The 24,870-nt window shown below is 43.5% G+C and overlaps 1 protein-coding gene across 6 annotated transcripts in view; it reads left to right on the top strand.

The window, feature by feature from the left end:
• Positions 1-442: 442 nt before the first annotated feature.
• ITPK1 (inositol-tetrakisphosphate 1-kinase) overlaps positions 443-24,870 on the top strand; it is a 160,311-nt gene continuing 135,883 nt past the window's right edge. For 3 of the 6 annotated variants that reach the window (XM_063332613.1, XM_063332612.1, XM_063332608.1), the window contains exons 1-2: positions 599-735; positions 1,030-1,231. In XM_063332613.1, coding sequence (XP_063188683.1) covers positions 1,137-1,231 — 95 coding nt within the window. In that variant the 5' untranslated portion in view covers positions 599-735; positions 1,030-1,136. Of the gene's footprint in view, positions 518-598; positions 866-1,029; positions 1,232-24,870 lie in introns of those variants that run through there. The other 3 variants (XM_063332611.1, XM_063332610.1, XM_063332609.1) reach the window with 3 other exon arrangements.

Here is a 24,870-nt window from a genome sequence, read left to right as displayed (position 1 = left end):
TGCAAAAAAAAAGTTAAATAAGAAATAGCTGTTACCAAAACTTCTGTTAAATCCTTACAGATGCTTGCCAAATGCTGGAAGAAGGATACTTTTTTTGGGCGTATTTAGTGGAATCTTTTTTTCTGTGAAAGATGTACACCTTTATACTGAATAACCATTTTTAGTAGCTCTAATAGGGAGTATAAGTAGTGGTATAAACTGTTCTTCCCTTGGAAACCACAATTTCATGGCTCATCGACGGGCCTCACTCCCGGAGAACACTGAATGCCTCCGGCCCGGATGGCCCGGCGGTGTAGCGCCGGTATCCCTCTGAGCGCGCCGGGACGGGGCCAAGATCCGCCCCAGACCGATGCCGGTGCCCCCGGCGGGGCAGGGGCCGCGCCGGGGCAGCCCTCCGCCAGCCCGAAAAAAGGGTCACTGTCTCTTTAAGGCTGCGCCGGGCGCCCCCTGCTGGCGGCGGTGCGGCGGGCGGGCGCCGTGCCCGCGGCGCGGGGCGGGCGGCGGGCGAGGCCCCTCGGTGCGCGCGGGGCCGCGGTGCGGCGGGTGTGTCCTGCCGTCGGTCGCCCGCCCCTGTGCTGTGGGCTGGGAGCGGGGAGAGGAGGGGACGAGCCGGGGGAGGAGGAGGAAGTGGAGGCGGCTGCGAATAGGGGGCAAATGGGGAGCTGAGCGGCTGCAGCAGCACCGCGGCCGCGCAGCAGCAGCAGCGGGCGAGCACGGAGGCGAGCCGGCGGCGGGGTCCGTGCGGGCGGAGGCGGGCCGGGAGGGGGCGGCGGGCGGCAGCGGCGTGCCTGCGAGGCTGGCAGCGGGCGGGCTGGCGGGGGTAGCGGCTTCCCCGCCAGCAGAGGCACCTTCCCCGCCCGCCTCGGTGAGGTGCCTGCCGGTGCGGGGCAAGGCCTGCCGGGGGCTGCACGCCGCGGCGGAGACTGCGCTTGGCTCGGTTCAGCGGCGCAGGGCTGGGCGGGCGGGGGGTAGCGCCGGCGTCCTCCGCCGGACACGGACTGATTTTTTCTTTCTCTTCTTCTCTTAAAGCCGTTGCTTGGCAGGCGCTGAGTGCGAGCGGTGGCCGGGCTGCCCCCACCTCCCCGGGCTGATTCCCCATCCTCGCGGGGCGGCCGCCGCCTCTCCGTACCGGCACCATGCAGACCTTCCTGAAGGGGAAGCGGGTGGGTTACTGGCTGAGCGAGAAGAAGATCAGGAAGCTGAATTTCCAGGCCTTCGCCGAGCTGTGCCGGTAAGGAGGCGGCCCTCGCCGCGGGGAGCGCCGGGGCGGCCGCCGAGGCAGTTGGGGCGGACGGCGGCCCCGGGATGAGGATGGGACCGGGGCCGGGCCGCTCCGGGCTCGGCCGTGGCCTGCGCCGGCCCTCGAGCGTTTTGTACTGGGTGCGTGGTTCCCCTCAGCCGGCTCTGCCCGCCGGGAGCGGGAGGCGGCAGGGCTGGCTGGTGCCCACGGGGCTGAGGTCTCCTGCCTCCCGCTCACCTGGGCGGCTGCCGCACGCTCCCGGGAAACTCGGTCCGGGCCGGGGCCCGGCGTCTCTGTGTGTGTGTGTGTGTGCGAGGGCCCGGCACAGAAATTTACCCGGGTTTATTGCCAGGGTCAATTTCTGTCTGGCACTTCCCGAGCGGTCTCTAGTATTCCCGGTGAAATACTCTCATTTGGGCTCTCTACGGACCTTGCTAAAATTTGGAGCTGAAGCTGAGTTATTATTAGAAAGAGTCAAATCAGTGGGAGTAACTTTCCTTCATGTCATGTGAAAACACATAAAATTAGGTTATACGAACCCCCGAATGAGATTGTATTTACCGCAGACGTGAATGGGATGTCTGAAGGTAATATAACTCCATGTATTTTCCACACTCCTAGAGGTAAAGGTTAGTTCGATAAGCTGCTGTAATTAGACTTTATCTGAATGGCTTAGAGGATAATATATGCAGTATATTACACAATTTTATTATTTAATTGTAAATGTAAACTCCATGCGGGTCCAAGGTCTTGTGACACACGCATTACAGCTTCTGATACCAAATAACAGCTTTTTCTTATTTATTTAATTCCAATAGTAAGTTTATACTGAGTATATGAAATTAATTTTGATAATTGAAAATATTCTAAGTAACCTGTGTTCTGGTTTCTGCGATGCCTGTTCAAACTTTGCAGAATATATTTGAAGTCTCATAAAATACACTGTATTACAGCATGCCATGTAAGATTTCTGTTGGCAGCCCTTGCTCCTTTCTGTAAAGATGAAGGAGGCAGAAGAAACAGAAAACTATTTCAAGAACGTAACAGAAGCTTTTACATCAGCTTGTGTTCTTGGCATTCTGTATCTTCTCTGTCAAACTTCAGCAAAACTTACCAGAGTTTTTCAAAGTATAGAAAAGGCCAGAGGTTCTGGTTTAATGTATTTTTAAATTTCATGTGGTTCTCCAAACAAAATACTTTGGGATGAATAATGCTGTGCTTTGACCTTGCCTAAGAGATTTTTGGTTAGTCTTTGTGACACTCCAGAATATACTTCTAACTCTAATAAGCATAAGCAAAATGTAATTTTTAGGGACTTGAGGTTTTGTATAGGCTGGTTTTTGTTCCTGGAAAATAAGGGGAATCTCAGAAAAGAAGCAGAAAAGTTTCTGTAGTAATTCGTCTTTCATTCTTGGTATTATGTGCTTATGTGTAGGAATCTCCAAAACTGACTTTCTGCCCTCCGCTGTCCTTGTTTCTCTTTTTGACTCGGTTCTCTGCTTAATTTTTCTCTACTTCAGAAATTCCTTACACTTTTGTTACATAACATGGATCTACAATTTCTTTGTGTACTGTACAGATTTATTAATAGTTTTAGGTCCTTGCAGTACTGTGAAAATTGACCCCAAAGTGTCTCTCTTGTTACACTTTACTAATTTCTTGATGAAAATTAGGCTATCTCATTCTGTACAGGCTAAGCTCACTTTGAATAGCATTTACAGACGTTGGATAGATATGTCTGTTCAGTCATGCTTTGGTGTTTTAAAAAGTGTTTAATACTAGCCTTTCTGTAGAAGCTAGTTTAAAGATCAGTACAGTCACTGGAGCAAGCTGCAATGATATCTTGGATGCTCTATTTTCCTTGCCCGTAACTTCCATTGACACCAATGGGAGGCTGCATTCATTTAGGCAAAGATTTCAAGTATTTTATACATATTATCTACTTGATTACTTGTGTGTTTGTAAGCTTTTGTTGCTGTAGAAAAAGCGGTGCCAAGCTCAACGTACATCTTAACAGAAATATTGTGTATGGTAGGAAATAAGGCAAGTGTACTCATTCCTGTACAGTGATTCATGCCTTAGAGTGGACTATGTGTCTATGTCTGTCTACTCTATGTACTTTATGGTGACTGTTACTTGGAATTTATTTGCATGTTGCCTAGGGATATACTTTCTGAATGACTACAAAGTTCAGTTTTGTTTGTACGGGTTTGCAGTGAAGCAGTGATACAATGCAGGAAAGTAAGAGAAGCCTCCTAATGAACTTCTGAAGCATGCTGGGTTTAAATCAGGGATATTGTTAGGATGAGAAAAATCTGCCAGTGCAGCCACTTCTAGTGGCTGTCCTAAAGGGATCACGGACAGACATCTTAAAATCTCTTTGGACCATCGTCTGAGAGAGAGCCTAAGCGCTGAACCGCTTTCTTAAGAGTGGTTCCAGCTTTTGTGTCCAGCAGCTGAAAAGTTCTTATATTGTCCTAGCTGAAATGAGTCGTGAGTGAGTGTGAGTGGACCAGCAGTTAAGGTGCTGCTTTCGGGCATAGGCAGACCTGCCTTCAGGTCTCTGCTCCACAAAGACTGGGTAAGTCCCTTAAATACTTTCCTCATGTTTGGATCTGTCTTTAAAGTGCAGCTTAGGCTGCTGGGTTTCAATAGGTTTCCTTGTTAAATTTTGGCATCTGAATTCTTCCAGTTTTGTTACTGGAGAACTTATAGGCACCTGCTGCCTTTTCTTAAAGTTTTTGCTTCGTTATGTAAAGTTCTGGTGACATGTGTGACTGGCACAGCAGTTGTCCTGCCCGAACACAGTGTTTGGGACTTTTACCTAAATTTTGTATCTACGAGGTAATCTTCCTTGTATCAAAGGCCTTTGAGGTCACCTGCACTTTTGTTCCTCACTGCAGCACATTAGATACGTCCTACTTAAGCTGTATTCTTTGTAGAGCATAAAAGCCTTGGCTGTGCCCTCCAGGTGTACCCCAAGGAGATGAAAGCAGTGCCTGTGGTCATACCTACCTCCACATTTATAGCCCGGACCAGCGGTCCCCAGATTGTTGGGTTACAGCCCACTGCATCCCTTAATACTTCTACATCTCTTTCAGAGTTCTGGGTGGTGTGGTGAGCAAAAAAGGCAGTGTGGTTTCACAGCCCTGTTGCAGAAGGTCAGTGGTCCCTGGGGTAGCACCTTGAGAGCTCTGCAGCTCTGTGCCATGTCTGTAGTACCATGGCAGGGGCATTCCTTTGGGAGCAGGTGCGTCATCAGTTTTGGTCTCTGCTTCCCACAGCGGTTTTCGGTTCCACCCAGCAACTCCTTTCTACATAAGCCGTCAGTGGAGTAAGACTCTTATGTTCCTTTCTGTGCATCGGTACGGTTTCACTGGGGAGTAGACAGTCTCTGTCTCAGCCTTGCTGATAAGAGGGCATTCCCACTGAGTTGTGATGTGGGATTGAGCACTTCTGTGTGGAACAGGGCACTTAGTACAGGCTTCTTATCTCCTCAGTGAGTTTATTAGTCAGGAGGCAATTTAAGAAGCTACTACTGCCAAGTTGTCATATGCTTTTGAGCAAAGATGCTAGGTCACCATGCTTTGTGTTGAACTCAGTGTTATCTGCATGCTAGCATATATGCTGCAGCTGCAGTTCCCTGACTAGGGCCTCTTACAGGACTGCAGCGTTCACATGTCTGGTTTGTGCATCTGAAGCAGATTTTCCTGTGAGTCTTTATGTTCAGCTCCACCAAGGTGATGGCACAGTCTCAGAGCTTTAGGTAGCTGGCTACTGGCAAAATATAGAGTATCTATAGCTTGCTATCATGGTTTAACCCCAGCTGGCAGCTACGCACCACACAGCTGCTCGCTGACTCCCCCCCAGTGGGATGGGAGAGAGAATTGGAAGGGTAAAAGTGTGAAAACTTGTGGGTTGAGATAAAGACTTCCCATTGGCAGGCAGGTGTTCAGCCATCTCCAGGAAAGCAGGACTCCATCATGCATTACTTGAGAAGACAAACACGGTAACTCCAAATGTTGCCCCCTCCTTCTTCCGCCGGCTTTATATGCTGACATGGGGTCATATGGTATGGAATATCCCTTTGGTCAGTTGGGGTCAGCTGTCCCGGCTGTGTTCCCTCCCAACTTCTTGTGCACCCCCAGCCCACTCACGGGTGGGGAGCAGAAAACGCCTTGACTGTGCGTAAGCACTGCTCAGCAGTAACGAAAACATCCCTGTGTCATCAACACTGTTTTCACCACAAATCCAAAACATTAGTCCCATGCTAGCTACTATGAAGAAACTTAACTCTATCCCATCCAAAACCAGCGCACCTGCTAAAAAGAAAGACAAGGTTTTCTGGGGACTCCTAACTGAGAATTTAGGAGCCTGCGGTGTAAGTGTGTAGCTCTGAGGTAGTCATGTGTCCCTGCCACCACTGAAAGGAAAAGTTCCTCCTTCCTCTAGCTGCTTGGTCTCGTCCTCTGTCTCAGGCTGGGTTTAGTGGTTATGCAGTTGGCAAAGACTCTCAATACAATCAGTTCCCTGCTCATCACATTGACCTTGGAATGGTTGTCACCGTGCAGGTGCAAGAGCACTAATACAAAGTTAGGGAAATGGAATTGCTCTGTTCCATTACAGAGATGGCAGAGCTGTGGTGTGAATTGTAGATGGTGGTAAGGACTCTTGGATACCCATATTATCTTTTTGTAAAATATGCACAGATGTATGTGCTGCCAGGTCTCTATGGACGTTGTGAATAAAAAGACTCCTGTTCACGCCATATGAGTAGTGGTGATGCAGAAAAATGCATATATGTGTTCAGAAAATGAGTTGTGTTTGGCACCAGTTCAGAGTAGCAAGGTGCAGCCATTTACAAATGGCTGTTTGCTCTGTAAAAGCCTCCATTTCCTTAGCAGTTGGTCTGCATGTCATTTGTTAATATAGTCTCTTCTGGGAGCCACGGAGATGCCAGGCAGTAAGGTTATGGCAACATGAATAAGTTACAGTGATATGAGGTGAAGTGAAATACGCTTCATCCAGAGGAGGTAACTTAAAGTCCTCCCATTCCGAACAATAAGCTACTTCTCAATTATTTTTGGCAAAAGCATTCCCATGTGCAATTTGTAAGTTTGCATGGTAATGTGGTAACTTTTCTGTGTAGCTATATACATGATGAGTCAGAATTTCCTCTTTATAGCATGTACAAAATGAATAGTGAAGGAGTTGAGGGGTTGCCTGAAGATGTAATCCGTGTCATGATAAATCCTGCAGTTTGACAGACAGAAGAACTGTGCTTGTACATCTTAATGTCCATATTATTTATGGTCAGAATTTATTGTGCTGTGTGTTTTTCATAAAAGCAGGGTGAGTGTCTGGAAGGAAAAAGTTCTCAGGAAATTATAGAAATTATGAGGAAAATCAAATTCTGCCCACAAAAGAATTAAATGGAAGTGAGGTAATTGAGAATGCCTCTAGTAAAGCCCAGTTGTCTTGATTTTTAGTGAGCAAGGCGAATTGTCATCTTCCCTCCTTGGAAGATCATCCATGACTAAGTGATAGCATTCATTCGTTGTCACACAGGAAGCTAAGGCTTCTTGGCCTGGTCTGGGTTCCCAGGTGCTACTCGCTGCTGAAGGCTGTTCTGAAACTTGAGACCGTGTTCTTGAATTGCTACCTGCATCAGGTCAGCAGCTTTTAGGTTTTATGCAAGGGGATGTGTTTTTCTGTGGGTATGTAGCTCCTGTTAGAGTTTATATCACCTGTGCTGAACACCACTTGAGTATGACAGGTCACCGTGGTGGGTTGGGTTGGTTTTGTGCATTTTTTCTTTTTTCTTTTTTTTTTTTAATTGAGTTATGATGAAGCTGTTTTGGTGGTGATACCAGATCGATCTGCTGAACATAGCAAACGATGATTTTTTTTTCCTACCAGAATATTAGCATGCCTAATTTAAATTTCTGCGTGACTCAATCTGGTTTGTTTTTTTTTTTTTCTTTTTTTAAGCTTAATTCATTCTTCCACTTCTGCGCATTTCATTTCAGTGATAGATAGTTAAGCCTCCTTTTAGTACATACGAGAAACTACTCTGTTTAGTAAATCTACCATAAAATGGTAAACACTGTTGTTAGTGCTGTAGAGCTCTCTTTTTCTCTTGTAAACTTTATTTGTGGTCTCTTGTGTGCTATGGCCTGTGCACAAGAACCTAAATGTGAGTTTTAAGATAGATTTAAGAATAATGCTGGTTTGAGGGTATTAATTTAATCTGTTTCTTTATATAGCAGACCATGAAGTATATTGCATATTTTTTTCCAGGAGGAACTCAGGGGATTTTCTTTAACCCCAATTCCCCACAAAAAACCCTAAATACTACTTTTGTTAAATGCCTGGCTTGTGCCAGTTAGCTTTTACAGCCTTAAAAGCCCTAAAAATAAAACATACGTGTGTTGATCAATAGCTTCCATTGTTGCTTGTGTTAGTCTGAAATACTATATCATGAGAAGTTACCGGGGGCCGGATGGGTGGGTAAGTTTCTTTGACATCAGCTCTAACAAGGACTTACAACTAGCCTAATAGTAGAAATTATACTAAGCCATGAAAAAGTGTTGAAGGCAGGAGCAAAAGCCCCCATGTATTTCTTGGAGAAAAAGTTCACTGTATTTCTGAGTTCTTGCTCATTCTTCCAGTAGTCTGCAGAGAAGACTCTACATCCCAGAAGTACTGGATATATGTGCATTTTCTTAATCTCTGAGAGCACTTATTGGTAGGCATCCTCCTCACAAAAAGCTTACTGCGTTACACTTGCAGAACCATTTCATGGGAACACAGAGCACAGCCGCTCTGCAACAGAAGTGACTGTAACAATCACCCTTTCATAGGAACTCTGTTTCATGATCTAGCAATCATTTACCTCAGCTTCAGGAAGTTTGCGTCCTCCTTATGGTACATCCCTTTACCACAAACTGTTTGAACTGGTACGCAGCGAGGAACAATAGCAAGCTTAGTGAGGTGGCAGCTCTTCAGAGAAGGATCTGCATTCTTTTGCAGATCGCAGGCTGAATACAAATTGACAGCGTTGACAAAAAAAAAAAAAGGCGAATGTCATCTTGGGGTACATAAGTTGTAATACAGCCTGCAAGGCACATGAAGTAATGCCTCTGTTCTGCACAGCACTGATAAGGCTGCCGCTGCAGTAGCCTCACCTCCTGCCTTTGGTTTGGGGCACGGCATTTCAAGGAAAAGGCAGATCAGCTGGAAAGTGCCCAAAAGAGAGCAGTGAGAAGGATCGGAGGTCTTAAAAATACTGTGTATTGTACTGCATTATTCAGCATAAAGAAGAGGAGGCTGGAGATGGATCTCTGGACACTGTAAAAAGCTGTTGTAGGAAAAAAAAATTAAAAAACCCAAAACAACAATCCCTCAAAAAAAACCCCAGTGTATTCACGAGTTCCATTGTAGGCAGAACAAAAAGTAATGGACTTTGTGCCAAGAAGGAGGGATGGTAGGTAAGTGGAAAAGATACTGTGTTTGTCTAGGGAGACAGTGGAATTCATCGCTGGAGACTTCTAAGACCGGTTTGGACAAATGTGCTGGGAATGACGTGGGCCTCTGGTCCCATTTCAAGGCAGAGATGCTGACCTCTCCTGAGGTCACCTCTGTCCCTGGTTTGGCACGATCTATAGTAGTGCAGAAGGTGCCTGAGAAACAGTTCTTTGTGAACTTTAAGTGGTTTGAAGTCCCTTTAGTAATTCAGGAGTCAGGAAGTTGAGGCATACAGTCTAAATGTATGCAACTTTTTCAAATACATAGGCTCAACCTGCGAGGGGTATCAGAGATGACGGCAAGCATTTGCTCTGCCTTAGTGTACTGCACCTGGGAAGCACCGATTGACAGTATATCTCGTGATATTGGCCAGATAATGTGCTATTCATCTCAACAGTTGTCACTTTTTGGTGCAGTGACATCCTTGAACGTATTCCAAGGAAACAAGGAAGGAGAGCATGTGAAACACACTAAAATAAATGTGATAATAGATAAAATAAGCACCTGTGATGGGCACATCTGTGCTATAGTGCTGTGGAACAAACCCTCTTCTGTCTGGTTATCTTCATTTTCTCGTTTTTGAGTTCAGCGTTCAATCCTCATAACAATGGTTTGTTTTGTACTAGTGGAATTTAACTCTCCTCAGACCGTGTTACGCCCTTTATATGATCAATGAGGAAACTGCTGATACTTCCAAACTCTCCAAATACTACACAAATACTAGTTAGTATTCTCTCTCTCTGCAGAGAGAAATCCTCTTTGGAGGACAGCCACGTACTTTAAGAATGGCTTTCAAAATGACTGAGTTTCATTGATGGGGGGATGTCCTTTAGTTCCAAGTAAAATGTCCTTAGTTGTAGTTCTCTTTCCTCCCAGCTGCAGTGCTTGGGCTATTTTGTCCGGTGTGGGATTGCCACTCGTACAAATTCTGTCACATAATTCCCGTGAATTGGGAACCAAAGCAGAAGTCTGCTCTTTCCCACAGCCGGGCTACTACCGATTGCGGGGAGGAGGGTGTGTGCTCATTGAGGGCTCCCAGGGGTCTGATCTGCAGAGTGGAGAAAGTCATGTTTCTAGATCTAACAGCACTCTTGGGAACGTAATTGGCAGGGCCAGGCCCAGAACTTGGAAGCAGGTTGAGTTCATGTTGAGCTGTTTAATCTTCTCCCCTCAGATGCCAGTTAGTGAAGATTTATAATGCATCTCATTTTGTCTTGTCGCATACTGCCGAGTCATGCTTGCTTGCCTGGAAGAATTTGAAGTTGGTCCTTCCTCCTTAAAAAAACAGGCTTATTTTCTCTCTTCATCACACTGCTCACACTCCTCTTTCCTTGCCAGCAAGCCATTTTCAGTACTTTCTCTTGGTAACGCAGTGGTTCTGTATGTTTGGTTTGGGTCCTGAGGCATTGCCTTGGGAAATGGAATTCTCCATGATGGCACTGGCAAAGGGGGAAAAATACTTGAATGAGACATATCTGTAGCAAAAGAAAAAATACTAAATCTTGACCTGTGAGGCTGGGATGCTCCTGGCTGTCATTCTGAAGGCCCATGTTTGTCCCTTCAGACCACACCGCCAATGTGCATGCACGTTGAGGGAGTCTCTCCCCCTTGAAGAATGCTAATGGGCTAAAAATCGGTGCTTTAAGAGGCCTGGTTTTAGTTGAATATTTTGGCCAAAAGCAATGTAGTTGTCCTTTTCTGATATCATGTGCTGTAAAGTGCTGGTGACTTTTGCTACTTTCTGTAATTTCCCCCCTGATGTTAGGTATGGATAGGTACCTGTACTAGTGTAATGTGTTTTCTTACAGCAGAAGGAAACAGTTCAGAGGATTCTTTGGAAACAAGGCCTTGGGCACTGCATGTAGTAGTGCTTAGTAATGACTCTTACTGACTAACCTTGATAAAGTTATCTGTGCGTTGAGGCAACTGGTTAATAGCTGATAGAACAAGTGATGTCTGGGGTGATTAATGACGCTGGAAGGAAATGATAGCATAAAGGTCCACTGGTGACATGCCACGCCTGCCCCATTGGCAGACGCAGCACTGCAGTCCTTTCTCCCTGCCACTCTGAAATGACTTTTGTGGTTACAAGAATTGGTGTAATGACTAGGGCTTATTCCTTATTTTGTCAGCATGGTTTTACTACAAGGGTAGAAAGTGTCATAATTTGTGTAGGTGGGCTATGACACACTGCCTATTTCAGCAATACGCTATGTTTTAGCGAGCCCAGCAATGAACATTTAAATCCAATGGGGTGTGTTATTTCTTAGACATGTATGTTTCAATGAGAATCTTGATTATTTCCTTGTAGTTAAAAAACAAACCACAGGGATGAAGCTGTTGCTCTTTAGCTCTGTCTGCATGTCATAAAAGCTGTGTGTAGATGCTTCTTTGTTCAGGAACGTGCTATTCCTTTGTATTACAAAAACTCAATCTCAGTTCAGGAGATTTTACAGGCTGAGGGTCCATCTGCCTGCCGTCGCTGGGCTCTGGTACTGGTGCAGCCGGTATGGGCTCTCCTTGCTGCCATTTGAAGGGTGAGGGGGTAGCACGGGGCAATGGCAAGGTTTCTCCCGCACAAGTTTATCAGTATGTCTTGTTTTGGAGCAGAGGTCCTAACTGCTCGGAGTTGTTTTGGTTGACAGGCCAGCCGAAGGGCGTGGGGCCAGCCAAATAGACCTGAACCTGGCCAGCTGGCACCTGGATGGTGGCTGTAGCAGATGCTTAGAGAAAGTATGAGGCACAGAGCAAATGTGCTCACCTTCCCTTCTGCAGACCCTCTTGCCTTCTGCCAGTCAGTGATTTACAGACTGCAGTGGCAGCAGTTGTATCCATGGATCTGCTCCACATAAAACTTTTAATGCATTTTTGAACTTACTTTCATTCCTGACATCACAGAAACGTAAGGATGCTATTCACACATGTTGGCTATTCTCTAGTTTGGCTGTGAGTAAAACACGAGCAAATATAAAGTTGCTTCTGCTGTGTTTTTGGTTTTTTTTAACCTGTAAAGGAATAGGCATTACTTATTTTTAAGTGTATACATGTTCATTTTACTAAAACACCCTGGCTCTTGACCAATGAAAGAAAAATCATTTCAGTCAAGATGTCATAAAAAGTTCAGAAGTCAAAAGCTCTTCCCCAAAGAGTAAAGACTTTCCTGTTAAAAAGCTTGCAAAAGAGAGAGGAGGAGGAGCTAACGCCTGGGTACATCTTAGGAGCCGTCTTCTACCTTCACCTAGTGCATTTACAACCGGCAGTAGAGGGTTTTGTAGAACCTAAACCCCTCTTGTAATGGAAGAGAGGACAGTGTCCAGACCCACGTTTGCTGCCTGACCAGGTTAAGTGGTAACACTGCAGAGGAGTGCGCTCCAAAGTGAAGTACAATATTAGTACTGCAATAGTAATGGAAGCTCTGTCTCTGTAGCATTTGTGCCAAATGTACAATTAATTTTCAAATAAAATCTGCACCCATCTTTTGTCTGGTACTGAACACATTGAATTTTTCTGGTCTTTCTGTTTGTTTTCAGTTAACAGTGCCTTTCTGTAGTTTCGAGTATGGCTTTAAGAGTTGCCTCAACTCAGCGTTCTTTCACACTGTTGTCTAAAATGGATTTTCTTTGCCAGTCAGTCTTTAAGCACAGACTTCGTGCACTCAGGCCAGCCTCATGGTTTTCGAGTTACTGTGCTGTCTGGCACAGGTGCGTGCTGATAATGTGTCGACTCATGATGTGTCCGTCACGTATGGCTTTAACGTTAGTCTCCTGTGAGATACTCTGGGTAAACCACATTATCAGAGGCTTTTTACAAGGCCCCTGGTATGATAGAGCTGTGTGCGAAGCTCAGCATTTAGATATGCTCGCTCGTTGGAGAGGTGGGAAGAGGAGGATAGAAGGAGCTTGTTCCGAGGTTGCCTGTGGTGCTGCTCTTGTTTTGCCGACAAAGAGGGAGCTTAATTCACTGGAGCTGTCAATCTGGTAGTTTTCAAGCACTGAAAGAAAACTCCTGTAAAAGTGTGCATAAGTGTATGTGAGGTAGGAAAGGGAAAAAGAATCTAAGTCAGTCTACTATTTTGATGAAAGGCTGATGGCAAAAAAAAAAAAAAAAAGTAGTTGCTGACCTGCACCCGGTTATCTGGCAGAAAAGGGGAAAGCGTAAGAGTAAAAAGGAACAATTATTGTTGCCAGTACATTGGGTTAAAGCTCTGTGTGCTGTGCAAAGAGTACGTGATAATCAAATTGAACAGCATCCCTTTGTCACTCAGCAGAAGTTTTCTTTTTTAAAATTGACACCTTTTAAAGCAGGTTTAATCTATGGAGAGAAAATGATTTAGCTGTTCCTGGTTGCATGGACCGCAAGTGGGAGCTGGGGCTATAGGAAGAAGGACATCTATTTGCAGGTGGACAAGCTCTGGTTGGGGCTTGACATTTTGGTGTAACCTTTCCTTCTGTCTCAAGGAATAGATCAAAGTCCAGGGACTCTATCCAGGCTGGAGTGAATTTTGAAGAGAGTAGGGGTTTTTGCTCTTTTTCCTGGCCTTTATAGAACAGAAATTTTAGCATGCTTTGAGGAATAGAAAGTACAAGCTTTCTGCTAGGTGGGGGGGCTGAAGCTCCATTTTCTTTTTCTTTCTCTTTCTGATGCTATTTTAGGCCCTCGGTTTTCAGCATCTGTGAGAACTTGTGCTTTGAATTTTGTTTTATTCACAATTCAGTGGAGTGAAAAATCTTTGGTCATAGACATCCCCAAGTTTAAATCGCTTTTGTTTGCAGCTAACTTTGTTTCAAGAACTGTCTAGCTAATTTTCCTTTCGATTCCTTTGTTAGTACAATGTGATTGTAGCTTTACTCTTTATGTATGCTATAGGGCATTGATCTTCATCATTTTGTTGCTTACTAATGATGGTTTGCCTGTTCTCACATAGCATTGCACTTCAGCGTAGAGCTTTCTTGTGGATCAGAACTTGCTTTTTTGCAGTAAAACCGATGGATCTTACTATGGTTTGAAGTTAACTTAAAGCCTCTCTTGGCCATCTTTTCCATCAAGTATGTAACAGGTTATTGCTGGTCCTGAGTATTGTAATCAAACTGCATGGACCTTTAGCATGTGAGCTCATGTCTCCCTGAGAAGGCTGTGGAGAGCAGAGAAGACTTTACTTAATTGATGCTGGTCAGCTGCTGTGTTTTAATTGTGAATGTTTCTAAGAGGCTGGTGGGACGCAAGTGCTCATTTGAGTCAACTAGGGGTCTGACATTCGGAGCCCAAAGGAGCCAGAAGTGATTGAATGAGGAAGGCATAGGGTCATTGGGGAGTTATGTCTTTTTTCTCTAACTAAAGTAAACTCAGGTGTGTAGTACAGAATTACGGTTACAGGAGATTATCGCTTCCATGTGTGCTGTGCCAACCACCAGCTCTCCTAGTAAAACTTTTTCTTCATTTTTGTGCTACTGTGTTAAGCAGTTTCCTGATCAGCTGCATCTTGACTCACAATAGGTATTGTTTGGGTGGGGGTTGGCACAATATTTTTGTGCTGTGATTTGATCTCTTGTTTGTCTTGAATCATCTATTAAAATATAATGCTTAATCCCATTCCTTTTTGGCATCTTTTCCTCTAGTATTGTTGCAGTGGTAATGAAACAGTGTAGCTCTAGTTGCAAGAGATCACTGAAGAAAAACAGTATTTTGGGATGTTTCTTTTGTGTCTTTGGCTACAGAACAGAGAGAACAGCCACACTAAAGGCAGAGTAGGTCGGACCTTCGGTCTGAGGTGCTGTGGCTGTTTCTATGTTAACGGCGTAATTCCCTGATTTTCCCTTGTTCCTAGTTTCTCCTGTTTGTCATTGTGAAAAAGGTCTGTAGAATCAGACAGAAGAGCTTTCTTCAAAGAGGAAAATGTGTTTCTGAAACCACAGAACACGGGTACAGTATTTACTGCAGCTAACGTGTATTTTTAAAGTTACTTTTCTTTGCTTGTCTGTCAGCTTTGGTACAAGTGGACTGTGGAAAAGCGTGTTTCCTCCCTGCCCCCTACCCCCAAGTTATGCTAACTGCAATTAGGAGACCTTAATTAAAATGCTTGGTTCGTAGCTTGGGCAAAGAATTTGGAAACAAAGTCACTTATTCTAAGGCAGCTTTACCTCAGATTTCTTCTTGGGCAAAGCTGTTTCCTGATGTGTAAGATCAACATCTCTAAATCTCTTGTTCTGTAGATGAGTTAGATGGGAGTTGAGTTCTTTGTACTAGTACTTATTCCTAAAATACTAATCCTTGCATATGAATTAGGCTGATATTCTCAAAAGCTCCTACTTGTTAAGGTACTGAGTTTTCTTGACCTTGGTGAGAGCAGAGCATGTTTGCAGACCTCTGCCTAATCCAGGTCCCTCTGAAGCTGTTGGAAATCTCCGTAGTTGGATTCTTTGGGAACTGGATATACCTGGTGTTCAGATTTAATTTTTTTTTTTAATGGATGGAAATGGAATTTGTTCACAGTGGCACAAATTTGGTGGCAAACCTGGGATCAACACGTGGACCTCTTGCTGGTTCACTTTTGCTTTGTTGCACCATAACTACTGAGAGCAGGCACTTAAAAGATGTAATGGCTTGATAACAACGATTGATGGCCAAGAATCAAAAGTGTGTTAGGTAGTAATTAAAACATGCAACTAGGATGCCATTGAAAGTGCTCTGAATGCCTACTTGGCCCAGCGAAGTATCCGGTAGCATAATTTGAAATGTTTTTGTAGGACCAAGTATAGTATTTGAGTTTCCTGTTACTTGTTGGTGCTGCTGCCACCTTTTCTTATGTTGACTGATACGTGGGTGTGAAAGCTCCCTGTAACAACAGATTTTTAGCATACTTGCTGCTGCTGGTAGTGAAACCTGAAACACGAAATATTTGTTTCTGGAAAATGCACGTGGTCCATGTAAAATCTCCCTGTTTCCTCTCCCGTTAAATCGAAGTAGATTGCCAGTTGTTTGGTGCTGATCCAGGCAGAATGGAGCAGCCTAGCAGTGCTGTTAATATTACAGCAAAGGAGGGCTTGTGCTGGAGAATGTTTTTGGTTAAATATTTTTCGGTCTTTAAAACAGTAATGTCTGTGTGGGGGTATTTTCAGCAGCCACTTTGGCTTCAAGGGGCTAATTGTTCGAACCTTCTATAAGAACAGGGATGAAGGTTCTCTTTCAGTAAAGCTTGACCTCCTTTTGATGAAATAAAAACTATTAAAGGGTTAACTTTTTTTTCCCTCCATTCCCTATATGTATTTGAATGTGAAAATTCTTTCCCTGGCTTTTTCCCTCCCCTCCAACACTTCAGGAAATTAAATTGTTTATTCAAAATGTCTGATGTCGGTGTTGGATGCCTATACTAGCTCAGGAACTCAGAGGCATTCCTGCAAGGCCAGTCCCAAAGAACCTGAGAGATGGCTCTTTCCTGTTGTATTGCAAATGTATAGTTTGACTATACATTTGGGTTTCTGAAGCATGCTGCCCAGACAGCTCTGAAGTATGGTAAAGTCTTAGGTGTATGTAGATGAGCTGCAAAAATGGAAATGTGTTTAAATCTTGATGTCTTTCATGTATTCACTTGGGGGGAGAGGTACAGGGAGTTTCCAAATCAAGGAATACTCTCAGATCCAAGAGAGTGGATAGAGAAAAGTCTCTTGAATCAGGCATAGGCCTGGCAGCCAAAATAGGGTTGGCTTTTGGCTCTGTAATAGACTTTGTTTTAACTTAGGCAAATCAGTGAATTTCCCAATTTAATTCCTTTTCTACCTGTCATATGCAGAAATAATACCAACCTGTCAGAATGCTGTCATGTGGCTGAACTGACTGCAAATTGCTCATAGATCATTGGATCTCAAATGAGAGCCAAAGGGTTTATTACATTGTCTTGCCATTTGTCATCAGCTCTTAATTCGCATCTATCTATTCCAAAGCATAGTTCAAAATTAAAAATTCAAATTGTTAAAATGTGTCTCCTCCTCATTGGTGATTTCTGTAAAAGAATTATCATTGATCCTGGTCGTTGAGGCTTCCAGTGTGTCTTAACAATTCTAGCTCTCTTAACCGCTGTTCTCTCTCGGACCTATTTAACTAGTAAATGTTTTCAGTTTATCATATGCAGAGTAGGTGATTACTCAGCTTTTGCCAAGCTAAGATTTCATCTTCCTGCATTGACTTTCCTAACTTGGTCATTTTAATTCGTGGTGAAAATGAAGCTATAGTTTGAAAAGCAAAGAAGAGAAAAGGAGCCAGGAGGCTGTGTAACAATCCAGTCCAGAAGAGACAGTGATAGTGATAAGGGTTGTTTTCTTATGGTTTTCTCTACTTCTTGGGTGGGTGCCTGAAGTCCAAGCAGGCTGTTGTTGCCCTGTAGACAGAGTTGCTGTTCTCCAAGTGCACACAAAACCTGATGAAACACAGAAAAGTGAAAAACTCTGGAAGCTACAAATAAATTTGAGCTTGAGCCTAAACCTGCTGAGGCTAATGGGAGGGTTGTTTTAGGTATAAAACACTTTACCTAACATGGGAACTTTGGAAAAAAAAACCTCTCAAAGTAGGAAACTTATTTCTATAGCAACTTATCTAAGAAGGTGCTATGTAACTTATTAATCTAGCTGTGAGCTAAAAAAAGATAAATTCCTTCTGAGAAGTGATTAGTTTTCTTTCATATCTGCAGGTCGTTTACTGGGACTGACTCTTCATGAAGTCTTTACCCCTTTGTGTTCATTATACACAATTTTACTTGTAATAAACGTCTGAAAGACTTGAATGATTGTCTGGCTGAGGATTGTATCAGAAGTGGGTAGCAGCTTGGTTTTGTTATGCTTATTTAAAAATTAAAACGTCAGGTACGCTCTGCAGCCTTTTTTCTAAAGGAAGCTGCTATTCACCATTGTACCAAGAAACTATTTTTTTCCCCTGTAAATGGGGCCCTAGATCTCCTAGGATATTTTAAGACTGCTTATTTATTTTCTGAAAAATAGAATCATTTGATGCATCTTCTGAAATGATGCCTGAGAAATAGCAGAATACCTCTTTCAAGTGACCAGCAAGCAGCACATGCAGTGTTTTGGTCTTCCTTTACAGGTGAGGATGTAGCTGTAAACCACTGTCCAGGTCACATCCTAGCAGTGAAAGTGGACGAGTGTAATCTAAACACTCCCAAATGAAAATAAGGGGGGCAGTTAATTTGCTTTAGATGAAGCTTAGTATTTTAAGGTGAGCTCTGTTTATGTTGGCTGTCTCACCTACAGGACTGCAAACAGTATGTCTGCAGAACATAGTGTGTTCAGTTAATCTCTGTGTATGTAAAAATTTCAAGGAGTGGTCTCACTCATGGGAGAGAAAAAAATGCCCCAAACAGAATGAAGGCTTTTTAGACAACAAGGCCCTGTACCTCCTCTCCTGGTTGCTTTTCAAATGGAAAGCTGTCAGCCACGACTGGGAAAGAAGACGGATGTGGTGATCAGAGCAGGGTGCGTGATGCTCTGAGCTGCTGTAAACACCCTTCCAGATCCAAGGCAAGGGGTCATGCATGCACTTAAATTGGGGTGCAGTTCCTACTCCTTCTCAAGGAAGTTCAGGTTGTTGAATTGTTCTGCTGTGAGAAAAACTTTTACCGTGGTTTTCTGGATTACTTGTGGACTAGTAATGGCTTCCTCCCCTGATGTAATACATATGGCTTCAGGAGATCCTTATTACACGTATTCTTATTTTATGCTCAGACTGACAGTGTCCCATAGATTTCCCGTGCTCTTGACCTGTTGGAGGTTGCTCTTTCTGCCCACTCTGTCTTGCTTCTCTAAGGTGTGGTTTTCAGGTCGTGCGTGTTTGTTGTGTGGTTTTTTTTTGTTTTTTTTTCCTTCAGCAGGAGGAGACTTCAATGTCGTCTTTTTATTTTGGCTTTGGAAATCCTTCGGAAGGATTTCTGTATGGTCCCACTTGTGTTGAAGAAATTATGTTAAGCAAAACTGTGACTGCTTTGTCCATCAGTCAGGTATGTGGTAAGTGGTAAAGGGCTGTTGGAGTAGTTCCCATTCTGAATGGACTATTTCGTGATGGTAGTAGCCCAGGATGGCTAATCCAACTGTAGTCTTGAGCATTACCACAGAAACTATGAAATTCAGGATTGTTGTTGCCCCACAGGTGCCAGACTGTGGTAGACACTGTCCAAAATGATCAGTGGCATTCAAAAGCTCATTGTTGGTTGTCTTGGGTGTGAAAGATAGAAGGGTCCCTAGCAGCTGCTTTTCTCTTTCCTCCCAGACTACCCTGCTGTGGAAGACAGAAAGGCCAGGACCACAGCTGCCACCTTGTATCACCAGAGCATGAGACTAACTGGAATAGTTGCAGTACCCTCCCAGGCAAGGATTGGCAAGACTGAGGGCTCTTCAGCTCACTGTCTTTGGGTCCCAAAATGAGCAGATGTCATGTTCGATGCTTCTAATAACAGCAAATGGAGGGAGTGGGTACTGCAGGATGAACGTGGATGGAGTAGTTCTTTCCACACAAAAGGAGTGTAGGATGGATGGGCCTTTTGGAGTGAGATGCAGAAGTGTCCAGGATAACTGTTGAGCCTGAGCCTGCGGGATGCAGCCAGTGGAAGCCTTTACTGCTCCAAGGAGTATTTAAGTGAGGTATGTGGGAGGGTAAAACGCATCAGCTGAAATATTGAGGGCCAGCATGAGAGGCAGAGGTTATGGTCCTAGCCTCCTGTCCCTGGGACGTGTTCTGATTGAGGCATTGATGGTACTCAGTATGTCCTCCTCAGAGGTTATCAGTTTTGAAACCTGTTTCATATGTAACCTGTACATTGAAAATTGAGTTCTAACTTTAGCTCTTTAAAAACACCTTTGTATCTGGGCTTTTGGAACAAAGACAAACTTCTGCCATAAAGGAGAGCTTTCAGAGGAACAGCTTGACTACTTCAGAGTAGTTCTCCGTAGCTTTAATTATATCATGGTGTCAGTTCATGGAAAATCTGGTAAGCTAGTTATTCAAGAATGCCTTGGAAATCTTCTCTGTGGCTTAATTACTGGGAAGTAACTGTCATCTGTTGCATGTTCATGTAGAAGGTATATAGCAAGTGGAAGAGTTGATGGATAGAATGCAACTCTTCATATGATTCTAATGTGTGCATGTGGGAGGAATGCCTTCCCAAGTAAGGCTCATTTCCAGACAAAACCGGTTAATCTCTCTGTACAAGTATTAAATGATTTACAGTGATTTTGCTTTTAGTGCCATGGAATCAACAACAGAAGGATTGCTGTTACCCACGGTAAAGCAGCACGGCACTGTAAATGCCTTTGCTTGACTGGCTATTTTGATAAGGACCTACAATGACAGGCGACAAAAATCAGAGGATTTAGCATATAGTTCTGCCTTGTGGAAGTAGTTTGAGAAAAGCTGTTTGGTTCTAGTGGGATCTTACCTAGGATAGATTACTGCAGTGTTAATCTTGTAGCTGTCTCATACAACAGCAGACAACTCAAGGGGAGGCACCTTACAGACAAGAGCTCACGTGGCTCTTTTGTAAAACCCAGAAAAGAGGTGAGAAAGAGCAGTGCTGTGGAAGTTTCTGTAATGGCAAGCTTCATCCACAGCTTCTGTCACCCATGTTCTCCTACCACATTCATCATCAGTGGAGGTGTTTGGTACGCAACAGCATAAGCTTGCCATGCCTACTTACACTACTAGAAAGGTGGAAGACCACTGATGTTTGGCTGGGTGCCGTTAAATTACAGCACAAGAACTGTGTGGCTGTAGGTGGGCAGGGACATTAGATAGTGCATCTTGAGCAATCCTAACAGCAAGGCAGTGGTAAAATTTGAGGAAGAAACTTCACCTTTGATATTATGAATTCTATAGTTCTCTCCCGTGTAAGGGCAGAGGGAGGAGTTTAATGGCAAGTTTAGCATGCAGGTTATGTTCAGAAGCATCTGTAAGCAGATTATTGTTAGGTAGGATGCAAAACTTTGTGGGTTAGGGTCTTAGTTACAGTGAAATATTTTATGGACAAATACTTGGAAAAGAGAATTCTTCCTGCTTTTAACAATATTACAGTTTTGTTTTGTCTTGACATAAGGGCTTGTTCATTCTTTCTCAGTTCATAGCCTTAAATGGCCAAAAATGCAGTTTTAGATTTTTTTTTCCCTTTCGTTTCAGAATTGTTTGTCTGTAGGCTTTTTTTTTTTTTTCTCCTGGTGATGCGAGTAGGGAAGTTATTCATCACCAGGGAAAGTCTTCCTGAAAAAAGATTTTTCTAAGGAGAGCACCACAATGTGAAAACAGTGGAATAAAATCATAATGAAGTGGTCAGTTATCTTTCCAGCATCACTTTTGACTGAATATCCTGAAGTAAGACAAGGATATAAATAAAGCTGTAGTGTACCTCTGTAAGTAGGGTCTGTGGTTTAAAAGTGCCCTGGGACACAGAGCTGATGTTTTAAACTCTATCTGAAATTAGTAATTGGAACCATAGGTGTTACGTCTCACCAGTATGTAGGCCAGTGCTTTTTGTTGGTTCAAAAAATTTCTGCTTTAGTACTTTACACTGAAGCTGGTCTTCTCTTGAAGCCTTGAGAGAGGATTCGGCTGCAAAACCAAGGCTGTCTGTCCTTGATACCATTGGACTGACATAGATGAGCTGTTGGTTGGCTGTGCCTTGTGGAGGATGGTCTGCAGCCCTGCAGGTCTGAGAGCTGTCTGTGGGGTGGGGGTGATGTTTTTCTGGTGTCTGCCTTGGCGTGGTGGTACGGAGACATGCAGGCCAGGCTGGAGGAAGACTTCTTTTACACATTGTGGATGGTGATGCTAGAATTCAGACAGAGGAAAAAAATGTAGGTGTTCAGATTATTCTTGGAAAAAAATTATTACCCTGGCATTTTTTTTACTTTTATCTGGAAACTAATTAGACAAAATAATTACGGGTGATGTAGTTTTTTCATTGAAGTGTAAGGGAGTAGTCCAGATAAGATAACTACAGTTATCTGGCCTCTTAGAGTGCAACTTTTGCAAGGGTTTGATTATCATTTTATAACCATCACAACTTCATTGTTCCAGAAGAACGTTTTTGCTAGATTGGAATAGCTTCTGCCCTTAAGGTGATGCCTGTGTATTTTGCAGCTCACTGTGGCACCTTGGACTGTGTGCTGACCAAGCATGAAACCCTGCAAGTCCCGGTAGGCAGATAATACCTACCCAGTGCCAGGGTGAAGTCAGTGAGGCCGAGCAACTGCATGCAAGGGGGTTACGCAAAGCTGGGTGTGGAGCAGCCTCCTTCTTTATGAAACAGGGCTGACTGCAGGGATCTGATGTGCGCAGAGCTGTGAAAACCTGCTGCCTGGGAAAAAAAGACTTCTTGGGATAAGAAATCTTCCTGTTGCAGATAGATGTGCTAGTAGGGTGTAAAAGCAGACACTTGGTCAAGGATTTTCTTTTGCCCTCACAGACAAGAATTCCTGGAAATATTCTGAGGAAATGTTATTTTACTTTACTAAGAGATTGAGAGGTAAATGTGTATGTTTCTCTGTGTGTAAAATTCTATAAGTATTACATGGTTCAGTCACTTTCATTAACTGTTACTTGATAACTCTTAAGTGACAGGAAATGGAATGAACAAAAATCACTTTCCTCAGCAGATATAGTTCAAGGATCCATCCAAAACATCCATAATTCTCAACATCACTTGAAGCTGTTATTTAACGCAGATTTTTTTTTTTCCCCCATGTAAAAGGATTCTTCAAGTCCTTGTACATATTTCAGAATGACAGCAATTTAAAAGTTGGAACCTTTCTGCAAGTCCTTTTCTTTTATGCTGATTTTATCTCCAGTTAACCTGTGATGTAATTCTGGCAGTATCTTTGAGCTGATCCTGCATATGACACCCCCCAGTCAAAGCCCTAAGGAGAGAACGTGAGAAGTTAGCAGCATGCATCCGACGATGGGCAATGTGAAAAGCAACCTGAAACAGCAGAGCAATCGTCAGCTTCTCCTTGCCTTGTGTTGTGCAGTCACCTATAGGCTTGAAATCCCAGTGTGTGGTAGAGCATCATCTCCATAGTTCTTATCTCTTATGTCTACAAACAAAAGAAGTGAGCAAGAGAAAACAAGTACGCTTGTCCAAGGGAGATTTGTTCTGTGATCATGTTTAGTCAAACATGTAATCAGCATTTAATCAAACATTTAATAAACTGCTTGCATTTTCCCTTCTAATTAGTTACTGCCAATTATTGGGATTGAAGAGCGAGTTTCAGGGCGGAACTGGACAGAAATAACCCAGAGGAAAACAACTAGCTGCTGCTCTTTGTGTCCGCCTTTCCAGTTCCTACTCAAAAGCTGGATCAGCTGTTTATACGTCCGCCTCCTTAGCAATGATAACGACAATGAAAATTTGGTAGATTAGAATAGAAATGTAACTTCTTATTTTTCCCTTTAAGAGGGGTTTAGGTTATCTTACAAACTCATCAGTGTGTTGTGATCAAACCAATGTTGTAATGGGGAGGGGCAGGTACCAGGGAATCTAGATAAGTCCATAAAGGGAAACGAATGTAAAAGATGCAGCTGAACTGTTGGCCTTAGGCTTTTTTTTTTTTTTTTTTTTTTTTTTTTTTTTTCCCTGAGAGGGAGAACAGGGTATGAGTAACAGAGCTCTGGTATGATGGTATGATTTAGCTTGTTGAGGCAGCTTCTAGAAAATCTGAGGAGGCCCAAGAAATTGTCTGGTTCTTCCAGTTATGCAGTGCAGCAGACCTCCCAGCAGATCCGGATCTGGACTACAACAGAGTCTGGTTAGAAAATGTAATAGCGTTTTCGGGGTTGAATATCAGCTTCTGCGTGTCCTGGCCAAATTTGGGAAAGTTGCTGTGTTAAAACACATGTGCTCAGTCACTGATGGAAACGATGGGTGTAACAGCTGCTGTCTAGGATAAGTTATGAAAAAAACAAGGGCAGGATTAATTAGAGCACCCTGTGTGTGTGTGTACCCCAGTGTGTCTGCGTGAGAGAGATTAGTAGCAAGGTGTGCCATGGAGGGTCAGGGGTGTGGGAGACAGCAAGGCAGATATTGTACTCACTTGGCCCAAGAGAGCTCTGAAGGTGATCTTCTTGGGTGAAGTGGTGCCTGCAGAAGGGCTTAGGCTCATTGGAAAAAATTGGTTCAGAGTGATAGGATGCTCTAAATTTCTTGTGAGTGAACGGGATTTACGTTGAAGAACGACTGTCTCTGTCATTCACTTTACCTTATGGAGGGATGTGCGTTTTGTCTATCAGCTTGGATAAAAACCAGGCAGTAGCTGTGTTTTATGGTTTATAAAAGTGGGTTCTTTTTTTTTCCTCTTACTGCACTGTAAACAATCCACTGAAGCAAACAAGAAAATTGGTGTTCTGGCAGACTTATACATATGCCACCGCCTAAAGCAAGAAGCCCATGGACTGGAAGAAATACGAAGGATTTTAATCTTTCTTTAACGGCAAACTTCAGTATAATGTAAAGGAGACAAAATGCCTGATAAAATAGATATGTTCATAACACACGCACAGAGGTGTGCTTCTCTGAAGCGGACACCAGGACAGGGAATTTTCACCAGTTAAGGTGGCAATTTCTCGGAGATACTGTTTTGCCCTTTTCAGGTGCAGAAACTATCGTGAGTGGTGGAGACTTTTTGTCTCATGGTCTAATCTCTGCTCCAGCTTCAAGTTTGTGGTTTCTGACCTTGGCTGATCCTATGCATAACAATCCTTTGTCGATCCCTGCTCAAAGTTGTTGGTGTATTTTGATGAATCTTCATGACCTACATTGCCTTTATATTAAAAGGTTGGCAGCAGTACCTTGTTCTGTGTGTTGGATTTCCAACTCCTCAAACTGCAGCCCCATCCATCAAGATCAATGGAAAACTCCATTCTTTTATCTGAACCTTTTGGTAAGGCTTTTGGCCAGGGTGTGTGGTTGGGGTTTTTTGTGTGTGTCCTCCAATGTTCACATCAGCTATTAATATTATTCTGTATGCTGTATAATAAAAAACATTTATTAATTTGCTGTCTCTCCATTTAGATCCTTTTTTCTTGTAAGTAGGACCACACTCGAATATTGTATGTTGAAG

Source organism: Chroicocephalus ridibundus, chromosome 4 (assembly GCF_963924245.1).
Source record: "Chroicocephalus ridibundus chromosome 4, bChrRid1.1, whole genome shotgun sequence".
In the NCBI taxonomy this organism is placed as follows: domain Eukaryota; kingdom Metazoa; phylum Chordata; class Aves; order Charadriiformes; family Laridae; genus Chroicocephalus; species Chroicocephalus ridibundus.
The sequence above is the reverse complement of the archived record's forward strand: the minus strand, read 5'-3'. Positions and strand labels throughout refer to the sequence as shown.